Below are 19792 nucleotides of genomic sequence, written 5' to 3'. Positions count from 1 at the left end.
CTCACACTGTGACCTTGCTAGGTAAACCATGTTAACTTCACCCACTCGCACACACCAACACAAATTGCTCCAGAGTTAAACCCTTGAAAGTCTCCGCACATTAGCTAAATGTCATCTGTATTTGTTTGGCCTGCAACTTGTGGTTGCACCATTAAAAAGCACTGGATTATACGGAACATACAAAACAAGCAGAACAAGGAACCAAATAAGTATAAACAAACTGTCCTCGGCATATCTCTCCTGTACGGCCCCATTGCTACGAGTATGAACAGGAAAATGGTCAAATACAGCTTCATTAAGAGAAGTGACAAAACCTCAGCAAATTTTGTTTGGTTTCTAGTAGTCACCTCACGAACCCTGAGAAAAAATTTAAATTGTTAAGAGAGAGTAACTCTAATATGCACTGGGATTAACACACTTATGACAATTTGGTTAAACTAGCTAGTCCTCTTTCTCATGGCAGAGGCACAAGTATCCTGAAAATGATCAAATCAGCAGGTTTGACAGAATTAAATTGTCTAAATGCTTCTGGAGGGATATGGCGTACATTGGACTGAAGCCATAACTCAGACAGCTTAATGGGATCCTGGCAGATATAATGAAATTATTGTTTTGTCATTACAATTATTGTACATGAATCATCCATCTTAGTCATGTGATATCAACAAAAAAAAAATGTATTCATTAAGACAAACACATTTTTGACAACAAACTATGAATACAGTAGCTGTGCAATCCCCCTCCAGCAGGTTTTCAATCCAAACAGGTGGTATTGACAGCAGTGCTAAACTGGTGGAGCAGAGGGGGCATCATGCTATTTTCAATTAAGCAGACAACGATGAATTTTACAGCATACCTAATGAGACCACAAGATCATCCAAAAAGGGAATTTTTCAGTCTCCTCAGGAATTTATATCCCAAACAACAATCTTAAATAGTGTGCGAAAGGATAAGGCTTTCTCTTTCGTGTGGCTGGCCAGCAAGGTAGGCAGGTACTTGCTACTACTGCAGACTTAGTCTGTTGCCTCCTCAGAGATTAAGCGACATCATGACAAGAAGTGCCTCAAAACTTGCATATTGCGTTAAAATTATAGTAGTAGATCCACTATTGTGATGACAGAATGAAAATGGTTATTTTAAATACAAAAAGCAAAAATCTACAAATTGCAGCCTGATATGGAAGGGAAAAACAGAATTAATTTTTAATTTAGTGCTAATATAGGTGAAACAAAGAGAGGACTCAACATAATACCTCCAGCTCGCGGCCAAAAAAAAAGAATCAAAAGCCTGACAGCTCATGTTTGTGTGTTTGGGTTCACTCAGGTTCAAGCAGCCAATGCTGTGATGAACGTGGCTGTCATTGTGACAAAGTTTGATGATGTGACAAGCATTTTAAGCAAGAGCTTGTGACCAATGATTCAGTATTTCATTAAACTGCCTGGCGTCCATCTGGAGCATGAAGGGCTAACACGATGACTGCTTTGATATTCACGGTACATTGAAGGATGCTGTTGCAGGTCAAATCCAAAGATTTTGTATGCCTTTTGCTTTACAGCCCCAGTGACAAACTGCCAGACATCATCAGTTTAGGCAATGGTGAAACCTCACAGATGGTAAGAGATGGATCATTTACAGTGGGCTTTCTCTTTTGTAGTCCAGTTAGTTCAGGCCATACGGACAAAAAAAATACAGCGGTATAGTCTGAATGCCACCATTGATGTCAATATTCATCGCTGTGGGATTTGAAATGGGAAATAACATCAGTTCAACTGTTACTGATGAATTCTGACCAATGATCATTATAATCAGTGATATTTTCATTTTCCAATTTATCATGTATTAGTGGCAAAGTTTTCATAATCTCTTACAGATTTAAAACTTTATTTTTAGTTAATTAGTTGATAAATTAAAGATGAGTCCAAATCAATCTTTGGTTTTCAAGGTTTTTTTTTCCATTTGTATTTTTGGTTGCTGATTGTTGCGTATGGTCTTAATTAAAGCTATTCCCATTAAAGTTACTGTAGGTGTAACTATCAGATGGCTCCTGATAATGCGTCAGATTTCAAAGCTTGGAATCATGTCAGCGATAAAACCATGTGGACTTTTAGACCATGTCACTTGTAATTGAATACTAGAGCAAAGTTATGTAGGAATTTGATAAAAGAAATTTGGGAGTCAAAAAAGAGTGATTTTAGCATATGTTGATAGTTAAACCCAGACCTATTCCGCAGCCTTAATTTAGCTGTATTTTTTCATATAAAACAGGCAGAAAGTCATTGAGGAAATGTGTGCTGTAGTTTTAGTCTTCCATTTCATATAAAAACGAGTTGTACTCTTCGTGTCCATCAGGTCCAATGCAGTGACTCTCCGTCGCCCCCTCCTGGTCTCAGGAAGCCCAGCTTGGTTGGCTGCATCAGCGTCACAAGCCACACTGCTCGCTCCATTTTTGAGGGGGCTGCTCCAGAATCCCAGTCGCTGTTCTCAGACAACAGTAACTTCAGGCACCCCAATCCCCTCCCCAGTGGACCGCACGGCTCCCACCCTAACAACAACACTGACTGGCCCACTGCACCAGAACCACAGAGCCTCTTCACCTCAGGTAGAAGACTGATGATGCATCTTTTGATCTGCAGCCATTTATCAGTTTTATGATTATTTTTTTTTGGGGGGGGGGGGGCTTCTGCAACTTCATCCATGTGTAATTAATTTCCCTTCAGTCCATTTCTTTGCTGAAATTTGGCTAAATGCATGACCTCCACCTGACAGCAATTCTGATATATAGCTATTCATGGTGCAGAGTGATCTCACAAAACACAACCCTGTCTTAGATTTCTTATTCATGGATCGCTTTCATACTGGGAGTAATCAATCTCTGATGGCTCTTAACTTCCCTCATAGTCGTACATTACTGTCTAGATGTCAGAAAAAAATACCAAAGGCACATTTTCATCTGGTTGGTTTTAAAAAGAGAAAGTTGATTTTTAGCAGCAGGATAATTTGAAGAGATGTTTTCTCCCACCGTTCCTGCTGACTAATCAAGTCTCAACTTATTTATTCACTTTATTAGATGACGAAATTTTACAAATGTCAAATGAGGTTATCACACAATGTAGACTTCCAAAAATTGTACAGAATAATAGGCTATCCTTGCATTATTTTATCCAAATACCCATAATGTTCATAATATCTCAGGCACAGTGTTAGATGACAGTTGTTACAGTATGACCTATAGGTCCATATAATTTTGATAGTCATCTCCAGTGAGCAGAGAGTCAGTATTTTCTGTTTATGCTAAATGAAGCATTAGCAGTGTTAGTGAAATTAAATTGCTGCCATTGGCAACCTCAGTAATAATATTTACAAAGAAATCCTGGTCATCAAACCATTCAGAAATTACAATAGATATTATCTTAAAACAGGACCTTTTGAATGAAAGAAATTGGAGTTACCTCTGATTTTAGCCGGAAGTTACCAACATTTGAGAAAAAAATGACAAAAAAACAGTATGAAATTACACAACACAATTCCCCAAGCAAAAATTCATTTGTGTTTCAAATCAGTATCCAAATATAATGGTAGGCGCACTCCTTATTTGATCTCCTGTGTCCCACGTGTCTTCAGAGACCATTCCAGTGTCGTCGTCTACGGACTGGCAAGCGGCATTCGGCTTCGGCTCCTCCAAACAACAGCAGGATGATGACCTTGGCTTTGACCCCTTTGACATCACACGGAAGGCCCTGGCCGACCTCATTGAGAAAGAGCTCTGTGTTGAGGATAGCCTGAGCTCCCTGCCCCAGAGGATCCACGGGCCCTTGCCCAACAAAGTACCAAACCACCTCCCGGTCAAAAGCAGCCTCCCCCAGCAATTCACACAGAGGGGAGGTTACGGCCCCTCCTCTTCATCGTCAGCTTCTCGTCAGTCCTGGATGGATTCTCCACACGTTAACTTAGTGCACCTGAAGCACACGGTCAGTCCTCCGGTCTCATCACACAACAACTTCCTGGATGTAACGGTGCTGCCTGGACGCTGCGGTGCTCGTCTGGGCGGAGTCCCTGTCACAGGTAAGACTGGGCGGTCCCACCTGTGTTTGTTTAATGTATGTTTATACCAGTACGGTTTAATTTCTAATTATTTCTTTGCACACAACCTCTCAGTTATTCTGCCATTTTTCTGTGTACATGACCCTAAATAATCTTACACATTTCATCAAAATATTGATTTGACCTATTCTAAAGAACAGACACACTGCACTAATGATGAACCAGCATGATGGTAATTTAGTTTAAACGTTAATGTACAGACGAGTAAATACAAACGAAAATGTTAGTTTCAGCTTCATCCAAAGGACAATATAAACTGAATTGTTTGGTCACGTTTCTAGCCCTCACTCATGCTGCCACTCAAGTCAGCGGTGTTTAAGTGGTTGTTCTTAGATTTTTCTGTAATGAAATAAAAGTCATGCTGGTTGTTTGGAGCCTCATTAGTTATTATGGTGTGCTGTACCACTTGTGAAGTATGCTGTGGTCAGTCTTTCAGCTGTGTTACTAGTTTTGTAATATCGGGTTTAAGAAATGTAGTAAATCATCCTTTTCTCCCATCTGATACCCATGAATGTGACCAGATATTTTCGTGACGAGACTCTGTTGCTTAATATTACTAAATAGTAGCCCCCTTTTCAAACAATATTTTATAAAGTTTAAAAACCCATCAACTTAACTATTTTGTTTTTTTTTATTCTAAAACTTGGTCTCCAATTTAAATTCATTTCATTTAATTGTGACTAAAATATATAAAAAATATTTATTAAGGAAATTATAAGACTTTGAAGTTACTTCATACTCCCCTTGATTCGAATTCCTTGATGTTGATCTAAAGTCTTCAGAGCATTAAATTGACATATCCAACTCCTAAACCCTACATTCTTTGTATTGTTCAACATTTATAGTTCAAACATCAGAGCAGTACTACATACAATACGAGGTACACAGCAATTTGTCATCCTGCAAAAAGAATACTTTTGCTGATACTACCTTCTGTTTGAATTGACATAGAAGTTATATAAGGCGCCACTGACAATAGACTTTTTTTGTTTAGCTCCAAATATGAATATCTAGAATCCTGGTATTGCCCAGGCTTCAGTCCCAGTTCACCCCTGAGGTGTGTTCCCTCCAGGGAATAGCGCTATAATGCGTGGCCTCTCAAGTTGCTTCTCACTCATTTTGCTTGCATCGGGGGGCACAGAGGCCACAGCAGAGACAACGGAACACACTTTATAGTTTGTGGTTCACTCGAGTCAACTATAAATGTTACAAATCCAACCAGTCTGGCAGACAGTCTGAGCAATTTATCACCCGTTGAACAAGCAGCACATAAATTAGCACAAGTGTTCTCACCATAGCAGCTATATTTTTATACCTAGGGCTTTTTATGCTAATTCGAAACTGAGCAAGATAAAAAGCAACAGTAAGGGTCTGCTCAGACCTGACATCAAGGTGCGGAGTCTGGCCTGAGCCACTTATGCTATATATCCATTGTCAATCTTATATTATTTCATGGATTTTTCCTTGATATTGAAAAGTGGAAGACTTCAGAAAATAATTGAGCTGAACAATACCCCTCTCTCCCAATTACCGGTAAATGAACTCTATAACCATCATTTTCTCTGGACAATGCCAAGACTAAATTGGCAACTATGAAACTGGCACTAAATTAACCTTAAAATTAGTAAGAAATTAGATCAAATCTGCACTCCAGTTATTTGACTGTCTACATCCAGATCATTACTTTTGCTTGTTAATTCTGACAGCCAATCAAATCTTGTAGATTGATGTTGACTACCTGCCTTCTTAAAGTCACAATATATTTTTTTCTAATCCATTAATTTTCCAATTCATAGATCTGAACTGAAAAGGTAAGATCACATGAAAAGCAAAAGAAAATATACTCAATCACATTGTTTTATTTTAATACTGAAATGCTTCCAAAAGATGGTGAAAAACCATAAAAGCCAAATCAAAGCCTATCCCATATTATAGTTTCACTTGAAACGCAAATGACAACAATGCTATGCTTCAACCCTCTAGTTAGATGTAAACAAAGCCCAATTTCACAAAAACTCAATTAACTGTAAATGTAGAATGGACATGGTATGAATAATATATCTCCTGTGTGGCTTGCAAGCACAGCCTGCCAAGTTTAACAGGCTGGTTCAAAACAGTGTTCTTAATTTGAAGTAATGGAAACCATGTTGCCCAGGCTGGGAAAGTCACACTTCTTAATGCTGAAGTGTGAACACATGTGTCTCAGAACATATGTTAATGTCAGGCGTGAAAATGAGTGTGAGTGTCAACCATGCATCTTGCAGGGACCTCACACTACTGCGAAAGGCAGGGAAAGCATAGGGACACTGTGAAATGTGCTCCACCAGGGCTATTAACCCTGGTTGTATTGCCAAATTGAACCCCTTTCTTTCCTGTTTGTGTGAAACTGATCCTGGAAATTATTGCAGTTTTCAAAGCAGTACAAAATGATTTTCTTATAATGTTTTTTATTATTATTTAAACTTTTTTTTTTTTAAGATTTCACGTCACAGAATACAGTAAGAAGTATGTGAAAATACATCACAGACACGATTGCCATCATCTCACATTATTCCCCAGTATTCATATGTTTCATGGGTGTCTTAGGATTTTTGGGGTGGAAGTTTATTATGTATGTAAAATGTGTACAGGAAGAATCATTTTCTTTTTTCCCCAAATTTGTTTGGTAAATGTATCACTTTTTTAAATTGATTAAGAAAAAAATTGAATTTTTGTGAAAACCTATATTAAAATATTACAATTGTATACATTATAAGAAAATAATGGAAAGATGCCAAGACTTGACTTAAAATAAGTTGTGCCAGAAAATGAATAAATCACAAGAAATAGTATTTAATACTGGAGAGAGACTGTTGATTTATCTGACAACTCATTTTCCATGCTTATGCATATTATAACCTTTGTTCCAAAAAGGCTTTCTGAATTCTGTCAGTTGTAAATGTATTTTTTTTCCAATATCCAGCCTTAGTTTTACATAGTGAAGGGGAAAAAAAACTAAAACCAAAACTTAGTGTTCCTCACTGCTATCAAATAATACATGACGTAAGTCATGATAAAAAGGATGATGCTTATGATATTGGCCTCAGGCCCACCAGAGACCATTAACTGTTTTCTAAATCTGTAACACATTTAGAAATGGCAGCCTACTGAAATGAAGCAGCTGAAGATCCGGCACCTTTTTTCACACAGCATTTATCGACCACTTGGTGGCAGCACGCAGCACACAGTGGTCTGTAATACTTCAGTTTTGCCTGACAACTGCCTCAGCAATTATTCCAGTCTGCTTCTCAGCCATTGTTTCAGTCCACCAAACACAGGCCAGGCTCCTTCCTGCTGATTTATTTTAGCTCTTCAGACTACACTGGTATTTAAATCCCAAATTAAACCTTCAGGTGTCTCTGATAAGAGCAGCAATGGATTAGGTTAGTCAGCAAGTTAATGTCTTGAAGATAAGCGTGGCAGCAGTTTCAAAGAGGCGCCATAACCCACACCTCCATCCCATACAGATGAGATCAAATGCTGTTTCCCCCACAGTCAGAAATGTTTCCTTCCCCTTCATACAGATTGATGTTTCGAGTGTCACTATGATGATGGGCGCTCAGTTTGATCAGTCCATACGTAAACATTCTCCTGCTGTCAAACTGTCAGTTTTCTCACAGCTCCCGGGAAATCTGATTTAAGAGACTAGGCAAGGTGTGTGACATCACAAATAGGTTTGTGCCAGTCCTGCTCGGATACAAAGCAACACCGGTGCGATGGGGAGCATTAGAGCCTTGAGTTAATAGTTCATAGGTTCTCAAAGTCCCCTCAATAAATGAGACTTTTCACTCTCTGCCTCATTCCTCAAAATTCCTACAAATTATGTGGACGATCATCGTTGATTGTAAAGTTTCTTGAGGGCCTTCTTGACGCTTTTGTCAAAATCTTTTGGCACATATTCAATATTCATATTCAGTATCAATCATAGTATTGTGTTTCTCACCTTGTTTAAAAATGTTGAGATGATGTAAGATGTTGTTTTAGGAATCACAGCACACTCTGTTATACCGGCCCCACTGAGTGAATACAGGGTTATAACTCAGCAGTCCATACATATGTTAGGTGCCTTGGTGGTTGGTAACTTTCCTATCATTCTCCATGTTGTGTCTTAGTTTTTGACCTTATATTTTTATAAGTGGGAGCTACTTTGCAATGTGATTCATCTATACAAGAGAGTATTTCAATGCAGGTGTTTATATGAGTTGTTTGTATAATTTTCTTGTCATACTTCTGTATACATGAAGCATAATATCCGCTGATGAATGACTCATGTCACACCCACATTACGTCTCCTACATCATGTCTTTGCCTTCTTCTGGAGAAAGTGTATCTCAGCTTCTCTTATTACAAGTGGCATGGTCACAGTGTCAGTTTGTTGCACATATTTTTGAGCTTTTTCTTTAATACAGCATCATTTTGTCCTCGGTAAATCATGGATTTAGTTACACAGGTGGATAAAGAGCCTCAAGTTGACGCAAATGTTTGTAGTATCCAAACTATGGAATTTGAAGTATGGTGTCGGTCATTGGGCCTGAAAACTACTTGGCTCCATAAACTTACACTGAGCACTAAGCTACTCCAGAACAATTGATACATTCACAGATTTTACTGGTGCGGGAAATTACCTTTTTACAGCATTTCTAAGGTCTAAGAGAGCTGCTGGGTTAAAATATTCATCACCATCACCAAGGACTAAACTGGATGTCAGTGGTAGAGTCCATAGTGTTCTTGTTCTGTGGGATCATATCGTGGAAGACTGAACTTGGACGTCCCACTATATTTTGACTCTGGCCAGGTTTTTTTTTTTTTAGAGATGAATGGAGCCCCTGCCTCTGACACTGCATTCTGCTGGATTATACACCCCTGCTGGAAATAGGACATGAGGCCATGTGTTGTAAAGCTGTCAGGCTGCTGTAAGGGTCATTTAAGGCTACATGAACTCCCAACAATAAGATACCAAATTACAGCCCGTATGATCTTCGGCAGTTAGCAAAGATTGCGTTGTTTCCTCCAATTCATCTGACATTTGATGTGATTAATGACATTTTGTTTTGCTTGTGTGTACTGCACTGTTCATTAGTCTATTATGACATCTGGTGCAGCTTGAGGGTCTTTTTTGCATTTCACTTTGTAAAACATTACTTCCTAAACTGCCCTGCAGCTAATTAGAAAGATCTACAAGGATTTGAGACATTCACAAGAACATTTTCTGATGTCACACAGCCTTTAGTACAAGCAACAGTCTGAATGAGCCCATGCTTAGCCAGAGCTTTTTTTCCCTAGACAATGTGAGGGTGTTTTCACTCAAGCATTTCATTTACTACGACAATGTATATATACTCATGTAATACTGTAAGTCTCAAAAGTTATTTTCAATCCCAGTTCGAGGAAAGGGCCAAATAAATCAGGATTGGAGGATTTATTGAAATAATGATTACTTGTATATTTATCTCATATCTGACTACCAGACATGGGTAATAAACCCATACAGTATATCTACTTATATCTGACTGTCGTAATGATTTCAATGAATTCTTATTATCTCGAACATCGCGATGGATAATTCCCTGGTGTTTAGAATGAGGATTATTGTAGTAATTCTAGTTTCAATCTTCAATCTTTCAATCTTTCATTGATTTGTCAATCCGTCTTCATGGTAACCAAAACAACCTGATTCTTTCTTTTAAGTTACAAAAAACAGACCTCAGACCTGTATAACCCAGCAAGAAATCACCTTTAATAGTATCAAAAGCAATACTTTAAGAATTTACAAAAATACCACCAAAATTAGCAAAAAAAAATATATTTAATATCAAAAAGAATACTCCAAAATATAGAGGGAAAAGTTGCCACGAAATTAGAAAATGACTAAAAATATCAGTTTAAAATGGGTAAAAAAATACAAAGACATTTATCAAGAAATTGCCAAGATTTTAATAGTAGAGGAGCAGTAGTTGCAGAAGAAAAGCCCTGTGTATCAGGAAATTATGATAACAATATTCTAACACAAATTCAAAATCTTGAAATTACATAATATATGTTATGATTTTATAAACATTAGAAGGGAGTTGGAGTTATACTATTCACCATTTGATGGGTGACACAAAGTTTATTGGTCTGGTGCTTTTGATGGTGAATATGACTTAACCAGAGACACAGTGTAGTGGCAGATAAGCTTTAGCATGTTGGTCGGGGAGAAGTGGAGGATTTTCATCAGCAGAAACTCCACACTTTATCTGTTACTCATAAAATGTAATTGACAGAAGCCAGAAAGCAGACCTGAAACACCTGGCGCTGTAAAGGTTCCATTCAGCGGGTTATTAATTCACTGAAGGGCCGTTAGAAAACTACTTAGATAGCTGCTTTTCTATCTCCCTCAGCAGAACTATGTGTTAATTTAATTTTGCATGGTCTAGTCGTCGCTCTGTCTTTATCTGCCCGCCCTCATGACCCCCAGCAGATCATCAGAAGGTCAGTAAGGCTACAGATAAGACAGATAAATGAGCAAAAACTGATGGGTTTTGTCTGATTACCATACCAACTCTGAACTGCCCTTAGATTTTGATAAGTGCTTCTATTAATGAGGTTAGAATTAGCTACTAAACAGGTCTAATGGTATCTCCATTATCCTTAATCATCTGTTGTTGGAACAGCCATCAGTTCATAAGACTACTCAGGTGATTGGAGCTGGCATTCTCTCACAGCAGCATGAGTTAGCTAACAGTTAGCAAGAGATGACCTCAAAAAGAAAAAAAAAAAACAGAAAACTAAATATTATATTAACGCAAAATCAACAAAATATTAGCACTAATTTCCTTTTAAAAACAAAAAACAAGGAATGCATTTTCAGAAACCTTTGTAGAAGGTTCAGTATAAAGACACAATGATATTACATTGAAAAATGATTAATTTCACTAATGAAATCAACGGTAAGGGTGCTCCAAAAAATTAGTCATTGAAAATAGGAGCAGTTTAGGGGGATTCTGATTCTGACAACCACCTAAACTTACCTGAAAAGAAGCCACAATGAAAACTTACCTCCAAAGAGAAAGGGGAAACCTGAATAGTCACCGAAAGATGTGTTAAAGTTGCCCATAAGATGCCTTAAAAATATCACCTGAAACACAATATTCATCTAAAACAATAAAATACTGCAGAATTAGCACAATAGTTGCGTGAGGATTGGGAAGAAATAACAAAATATTTAAAATTCAGAATCACTTAATATAGAATAGAATTGAATATTCCTTTAATCATCCCACAGTGGGGAAATTTCAACCTCTCACAACAGAAAGTGGACAGTGCAAAAAAATATTATCGAAAATAGAAAACTAAAAATAAACAAAAAGTGTTAACAATGTAAATGAACAGGTAGGACTTGTTTAACAAGTTGCACCTAATCAATATGATGATAGTACAAACATGTGCAAAAGTGCCGACTAGCAGTGAACAATGGCATTACTTGCAGTAGTAACAGTGCAGTAGTAATTTGGTAATTAACATGGTTTTGTCAGTCAGAAAGTGTCTTTTACTCATGCAAAGTGGACAGAGGTAGGACTTGTGGGTTCACCTGCGCTTGCTGCTCGGCTTTTATACTGGCTTGATGAAAATATCAAAGCACTCGACAAGACATCTGAAAAGGCCTTCTAACCACAGAGGTATTCATTTTCGTTATGTGGGCAAGCCATAACTGGCCAAGCCATAACTAATGACCTCATTAATAATTGTGGCACCACAGATTGGTGTCAAATCACTGCAGCTGAGGAAGATGAGGCGATGAAGGCCGACAACCTTCCCCTAATCTCCAATTTAGTGATTAATAATTCCAGGAGTGGCGTTGGATAACTTGGTTGAAATTGATTTGGACGGCTGCTTTCATTCTCATAAATTAAACATGGTAGTACTTGTTAATCTGGGGATGCAAATGGAAACATAGGTGATGATGATAATGGCAGCCTTGCCTCCCCACCTGACAGGCTGATTAAAACAAAGGAGTGGTGGGGCTGAGATCACTGGAGAATACCCGGGCCTGCATGTTTCTGCTTAATCACACGCTACATATTAGTTAAAGAAATCCTTGCTTTGGTAACAGCATTTTATGGTGTATTCCTACATTCCTCATCCCTATCTTTTTTTTTTTTTGAGGAGTCTAAGCGCCAGGATTAATGAAGAAGCAGGCCAACAATCATGCTGTCAATTAGTATGTATTATTCATAGAGCCATGGTAACAGGGAGGCCTGTGGCCCTCGTGAGACAGCCTCTCCGCAGTGTCTCATTACGCCTAGAATTATTCCAGTACTCAGCCATGGTAGCATCCCCACTACTTTCAGGGCCCTACAGCAACAGTAAGCGTTTCACCATTTCCAACACTCAAAAGCAGCTCTCTGTCCTAGACTGGCCAATACCTTTCTCATGTAGAACTGTGTCATTGAATCGTGGTTTGTGTTTGTATCCCAAATTTGGGATTCGTTATCTATTCATTATCACCCAAATCATGAAAATGTAACTGAAAATGAATAGGGGTTTATGTTTATATCCCAAATTTGGGATTTGTTATCTATTCATTATCACCCAAATCATGAAAATATAACCGAAAATGAATGGGGGAATTACCTTGAAATATGAACGATTTTACGATGTTTGAAAAAAAAAAAAATCCTTGAAAAAAAGAAACTTCTCTCAAGATATAGATAAAATGAAATTGAAGAAATCAACTACAGAGGTCTTAGAACTCGTCAGGAAAAGATTGAGAAAATTAAAGATACTGCCTAGCAGTCAACAAAATGTGGTTTGCCGGACTCTTGTGTCCAAACTGCTACTTTTCAAACAGTAAGCAGGTACCATGAAATTGGAGGAAACAGTAATATGAGTATTTCCCATTCTTCCGAACTTCATCATGACGGCAGCCACCGTGGGGCAGTCTGTGAAGTTGTGTGTACTTTCAGGGGAACATAAATGCAACACACAGGTGATGTAACAAGCAGCAAGGCTGGATTTCCAATCTGATAGGCAATCCAGCTTTTGATAACATCATGTTTACAGTTGAAACAAAGCAACATCCATAGAATGTTTGATATCGAAGGCTGGGTTTAAAGCCTCTCTTGCTCTTCTGAAAAAGTCCAGAATGTTTCCTTGGCTGTCATTTGCAACAAAATAATATACACATTGAAGATCTCATATATAGTTATCATGCCAAAAGCATAATTTCCGACAAAAGTTGTAATTTTTGAGTTTTGCTTTTCATGATCTTAAATTGGGTGATGTGTGTCTGAAAATATTCAGTAGATTTCACTACTGAATATTACTCAGAGTAAAAAGGAAAAACAGACTGTCTTTGGGAATCTAGGTTGTCACGACAGATTTTCAGCCAAAAAGCATCATATAATGATAATTTCAGTACAACTCTGAAATCCGCAATCAATGCTGTTTCATTTTAGAGCTGTAAACACCCAATCGTTAATGGCCATGCGACGTTTAAGTAGCCTTTAGTGCTGGTAATTACTTTTGCCACCCAAGGGTGTTTGATTGCACGCTTTCATTCACGTTTTTCTTTAATATCAAAAGGCTGGATTGAGTTTCCTTTTGAAATGTATTTGTATTGCAAAAGAAATTGCGAAATTACTATTTTTTTTAAATATACATTGAAAAAAATGTATGGATTCCCTAGAGCTGCTTGTGAACCCCAACCCACTGACCTAGAACCTATGGTCTGCTTGAAAACACACTTCCAGTGTCATGTCAATGCTAAATGACTAATTTTGTATTTAAAAAAGATTCAGAGTTCTGTATCAGCAGGGATAGGAATCGCAAGCAAATGTTTGTCCTGGATACACAGAATATTTCTAAATGTTAGGGTACAGAGCCAACACTGCCACTGATGCACCTTATTTCCAGCAGGAAGCGGCGGCTGCGTGGAGAGCCTAAATATGAAAGAGTGGCAGGATGGCCTCCGAGCTCTGCTGCCCAACATTAACATCAACTTTGGAGGACTGCCCAGCTCCTCATCATCCTCTTCATCCTCCTCTTCATCCAGCATCAACCACACGGGCGCCCCTGGGGTTTCTGGGAGGTTTAGTTGGGACAGTGCAGCCAACTGGAGGGACCCAGCCATTATCACCGGTAAGGGACTATGGTTTCTCCATGTGGGTGTCAAAAAATGTAAATTGAAACATTGGTTTTTGCTGGGGTTTATGACAGCACACTGCAGGTGTAAACAAGTAAAAGTAGCTGTTGTTTCGTCTGTTAGACTGGATCAAAAGGACAAAAAAAAGGTACATTGCTAAGATTCCAAAATATCTTCTATTGTTTGGCATTGAATTGTCATTTTAGAAACTCCTTGAAAACTAGGAAAAGATTAACTGGCTTGCATTAAAAGGAAAAAAATATTTAATTTCTCTCCAGAGTTTAGATTTCAGATGAAATTTTGAAGACCTAGAATTAAGGTGTTGTCAGACTCTAACCCAGAAACATGACTTATTTCCAGAACAATAGCCACTTCAAGGAAAACTATTCCAAGAAGAGCTCAGCTGGAATTTGGTTCCAGGAACTGCCCTCCTCCTGGGGAACCTTTTTGTTAGGCATTTGCACAGGCAGCAAAGGACCACATTAGGGACTAGTATGACACAAGCGCCTGCTTTGCGGGAATAATAACCATGCACTATTAAATGGGTTTAAGTATTTTTATTTGCAATGCTTTGCCATGTGAAAACTCCTGTGTACTTATTTTGGTGAAAATGTTTATGTTCTGCTGCAAGCCCTCGAACTCCCTTTGTGGCGCAGCAGACCACAAAAGCTTTGACCTCTTCATCAGTCCGTTTCTCACTTGTTCTGTTAGTTTCAGAGCAAATAGCAAGAAAACAGCTGGCTCGTGACCACATGTTTTTAAAAATGGTGCATTACAGTCCACAAAAAGTATGGTAATGAGCGTGGCCTATGACTTCTACCAATCAACAAGCAACTACATCAAATGAATTCCTATGGAATCATAAAAAGGCCCTGCCACAGGGTAGGAGCCAAAATGGTTCTAGGAATTGAGGTATCTGGTCCATTTGCTGTCTAAATGCATCAAAAAGATTCCTAAACTAAAAAAGTTCTGGGAACTGCAAATAGTCTTTACAATGTGAAAGGGGCTTATGTGGATTTTTTTTTTTGTCTTTTTTTGTTTTTCTGATTTTTCAACGTAAATTGTTATTTCTAGCCAGTTTTTATTTTACTTTCTTGCTATTTCCCCAGTGATTGTCTGGTAATTTCTTTTTGATTAATTTCTCGATGTTTTCAAAGTAATCAATTTATTTCAGGGTTAGGGTTAGAGTTTTGGACTAATTTCTTGTTAATTTTTTTAAAGCCATCCGATCATGCACTTCCTATTTATTGGTTTTCCTCCTAGCTAAATTGACAAAGATTCATGAATGACGTAAATAAACTGACCAATTTTCCCCTAATGCGAAAGCTGTGGAGTGACCTACATTTTTATTTTATTTATTTATTCTTTTGACCAGACAATGAGCTGTGTCTGGAAGTATATTTAAAAACAAAATCCAAACAAAAAAAAACAACCAATGGCATGACATGAAGGTTAGTTATGTTATTCAGCTCCAAAGTGACTCGCACAATGACATTGAGCTTTGCTGAAGTCCTCTGTAAGAAAAGCCCAAATTGCAGAGTCTAATAAAATACTCAGTGTTGGATTCACCATAATCCTTTCTGGATTATCATGATTCATGTTCTTCCCACAGGAACTGACCTGATTTCGCTGGGCTAGCCATAATATCATATTTCTACATATTTGCTCTAGTAGTCAATAGTTTGTCTAGTGAATATTCGTTTAGCTCTCCACCCTGCGGTCAGCAGCCCCCCACTTGCCACGAGGCCCAGCTCTACCCACTGGGAGAGGGCTGAGTTTCATCCACCTTCAGATCAATCACACTCCAGCTATCAATCTAATCCCACTCTAAGCGCTAATGGAATAATGATGGAGGCCCCTGTGGTTTCACTTTGTGCACGTTGGAAGGATCTCAGCTCACTCCGCGGTTGTTGGTGATGCTTGCTTTCCACTGGCTGTTGGGGGATCTAAGTGCGCTGTCATCAGAGGTTTTCTGGCCAAATTGAGACAGAATCTTGAACAGGTTGATAATCAGAAAGATATTGCTGCTCAAAATAATTTACAGATCAACGTGAAAGATCTGATGAGTTTGTACAACTTGACACTGAGGTTGCTAAGACGTTGAAACTTGGTTCAATGTAACCATAAAAACAACCTTTGGATGTCTTTACTGACGACAGGCTTGTGTTGATGTTATTTTTATACTGTGAGGTGAAACAAATAAAAATCTCAACCTCCTCCGAAATTACCACAGATGACGTGCACACAATTTGAAACATTTTTTTTTACACCCTGTGACCTCGATTTTGAGTTGGTTTTCAGTCTGGCGTTGGATTGTTATATTTTGTCAATGTTACAAAACGTTCTCTCCTACCATTAAATCATTCACATCTCTCCATGACCTCATCAAAATGTATCTGAATGTCACTGACATTGTGCTTTTTTTTTAACTGGCTTTAGTATGTGGGGTCACAGCTGACTGGTTGGCCCACCAGCAACTCCTAATTCGTGTGTGTCCGGTGTTTGAAATCCTAGATTATCCCACAAATATCAAACAGACATGCAGAAGCTTTATTATGGTTTTAACAGACTGTCATGTGATGCTCTCCTCAGGGGTGCCAGCGTCCAGCAGCAGTCTGGACTCCCTCCACGACGACAATCCTCCACACTGGCTCAAGTCCCTACAGACACTCACAGAGATGGAAGCCCCCCCCTCACACAGCGGCCTCTATGGAAGCCAGCAGCCCCCCCACAGAGTCAGCTGGGCACACTACCCCGGTCTACCCGGGCCCTTCCATTCTCCTCCCCCAGGCTTTCAGGCAGCCTTCAGACCCCCAACACAGACCCAGACAGACCTGTTACAGAGCACAGGCCTCGACCGCCACTAGACATACGTATACACAGGCGCGCACACACACTGCCAAATCAGCAGACACACTACTATTAACAATTAATGATATTTTATTTTCATTTCCTCCTGATCTCATGGTCTCTTGAGTGTTCTGATTGGTTGTTGGAGTTGGTCCAGACAAGTTGACCCAGTCACACCCTCTAATGCAAACCCTAACACATCTTCACTCTCCTCATGTTCCTGCACCATTGCTCAGAAACAAGACAAAGGGGCTCGCAGCCAGTTAGGGGCCAGATTAAAGAGAGTCAAGGGCAAAAACACTATTCAGCTTCTGGTATCAGACAGGTGCTGATTTAGTTGCTCCAGACCAGGAATGTGCTCTGCATGGCGAATTAGTTTCTCTTCAGGTTAGTTGAGGAGCAGAGCATTAAAACCAAGAGAAAGATAAAATTATCATTCCTATGCAAATGTAGCATGAATTAAACTTCTGTGGAGCCAAGATATGCACAGGAAGGCATGAAACATAGCAACAATACAGCTGACAACTGCAGGTACCAGTCCTACATATGCAGTTTACAATGGCTTTAAGGGGCTCGCTGAAGCCCCTTGTGGGCACAATTGAAATATATATATATATATATATATAAAAATATATATATATATATATATATTCACACACACTGACACCAAACAAATTGTTTATTATTTATTTTTCAGTGATATTCGGTGCCACTGAATGTTGACGGATTAGTTGTGTTAAACATGGACTTGATCTGAGGGACGCCAGTAGCAGATGGGCCTAAGATGGCCCAAGAAAACAAAGCAGGTTGCGCTGGTCCAATGGGCCGCAGTGTTTAAACACCAGCCCAGATAATCAGTTGACACGAGGAGAAGTACTGCTTCCTGCTTTCATTTTACTCTGACTTAATGGCAAACCACAAAATAGTATTAATTCTAATGCATATTTATATAAGATGCCAAAAATAACTGGATCATGCTGATGTTTTGTGAAAAGTGCGATGGACAATATGTCAGGCTTGGTGAGGAGATGAGCGTCAGACAGGTTTTAAATATCCTGGTTTCTGAATGGATTTTGAGTCTGATCATTGTAACAGTCACGGCAGTCATGTATGAGATTTTTCACGACGACATACATTTTCCTTAGAAGTGTGGCATAAATGGAAGTTGAATACAATTGAATTTAAATCAAACATGCTTTTTTTTGCCAAGCAAGTTGCGATCTTTTTCTAAAGGACATTGTGAGGCTTATATCACCTCTGTACGGGGGGGGAACGAGTCTGGAAACAAAATGAAAGTTCACACGGCACATTGTTTAGGTGTTAAGTGGGGTTCAAGCTTGTTGAGACACGAACGCACAAACACTAGTAAGTGGCACATGTGTCTACATGGATGAAATAACAATCAGTTGTGTTTCAGTTTTGAGGAGCATTGTTTTAATTTTTGCACAAACAGGGTGTGTGACCAAGCCTTCGTTTAACAGGGTTCTGTGCTAAGATTCAGGGTCAGGTATTTGTCAGGTGCGAAAACTTTGTAGTACATAAAAAATAAATTAAAAATGATACTCAGTTTTTTTTTCCCCCTGCTGCTTTAATCCAGTTTGGAGTTGCACAAGAAGCAGTTTGAATGAAAAAAGAAAAGCGCAGTGGTGAGAAAAACTCTTGTGTTTAGAATAGAAATCGTCAATGATTCCTTCTCTCCCAGGGTATTTGGTTATTCAAAATAGACAGTCAAAATTGGCATTGTATCTTTTCAACTATTTCCAATAACTGAGCACCTTACTTGACAACAATCGTGATTATAAAGTTTTGCCCCAATTTTTCTGAAAGGGCTTGCCACCTCCGTCAGTAAAGAGGAGGAGACATTTTGAACACAGACTGATCAATACTGTCTTCTCAGTTGATTGTCTCCCAAAAACCAATTTAGCTTTTAGCCATCATGTTATTTGATGTTGCTGCAGAGCCTGTGATCACAGTGTCGGAATTGCAGTCTTAGTATGACAAATTGTCTCCTACCCACTTGGTTAGCTACGATTTTGACTCGCATGGTTCAGATCCACTCTGTTAGCATTTATTGACCAAGTAGCGCAACTGATTCTTGAAAAGAACAAATTGTTTCACATGGATTGCAGCTCTATCGGCAGCAACTTGCTGCCTCACAAAAACAAGCAAATCCAACTGGCATGCACTAAACAAAGCAGGCATGTGTTGCCGGGTTTGTGATGGGATTGAAACCTTCAGGACCACTCAAAACAACCCTATGGCAACATCCACCCTCTCGCCATCGTCCCGTTTTGAAGCTCTTAAAACTCCTGACAGTTTCACCTCTGAGCCATCTCTGAAGCAAGGGCAGGCTTTAGTCTAACATGTTTCCCACTAAAACATGACTAAAATGAAGGAAAAAGAGAAGGGGGGTGTGTCCCACCTTTTGAAGTTAAACTAAATCTGAAATAAAAAAGACATTTCATCAGGTGTTACATTTGATTTCCTGTGTCCGTCTTTCTTTACTTTTCACAACTGGTTTCAGTGTCTCCCCACCTGGTATGCCCATTAGATGTCAACGTGGCCATTGGGCAGGGATGTGGATGCTTCCCACTTCATGAGGACACATTTGTTGCGAAAGATTGCGAAGGTTGATGATGGAGCATTTCCAGGAAAGGAATAGGTAAATCCTGGAGAGGA

General features: G+C 38.9%; 1 protein-coding gene across 4 annotated transcripts in view; it reads left to right on the top strand.

Annotated features, from left to right (window-relative positions):
* Positions 1-19592, top strand: part of cnot4b (CCR4-NOT transcription complex, subunit 4b) — a 32206-nt gene extending 12614 nt beyond the window's left edge. For 3 of the 4 annotated variants that reach the window (XM_086146758.1, XM_086146755.1, XM_086146754.1), the window contains 6 exons: positions 1-21; positions 1556-1613; positions 2350-2599; positions 3622-4062; positions 14035-14259; positions 16856-19592. The exon at positions 1-21 is cut by the window's left edge and continues 183 nt beyond it. In XM_086146758.1, the coding sequence (XP_086002884.1) occupies positions 1-21; positions 1556-1613; positions 2350-2599; positions 3622-4062; positions 14035-14259; positions 16856-17130 (1270 nt within the window). In that variant the 3' untranslated portion in view covers positions 17131-19592. The remainder of the gene's footprint in view (positions 22-1555; positions 1614-2349; positions 2600-3621; positions 4063-14034; positions 14260-16855) is intronic. The other variant, XM_086146756.1, reaches the window with a different exon arrangement.
* The last annotated feature ends 200 nt before the right edge of the window (positions 19593-19792 follow it).

Source organism: Fistularia commersonii, chromosome 5, assembly GCF_037954325.1.
Source record: "Fistularia commersonii isolate RoL2024-O1a breed Wild chromosome 5, RoL_Fcom_v1.0, whole genome shotgun sequence".
NCBI classification, from domain to species: domain Eukaryota; kingdom Metazoa; phylum Chordata; class Actinopteri; order Syngnathiformes; family Fistulariidae; genus Fistularia; species Fistularia commersonii.
The sequence above is the reverse complement of the archived record's forward strand: the minus strand, read 5'-3'. Positions and strand labels throughout refer to the sequence as shown.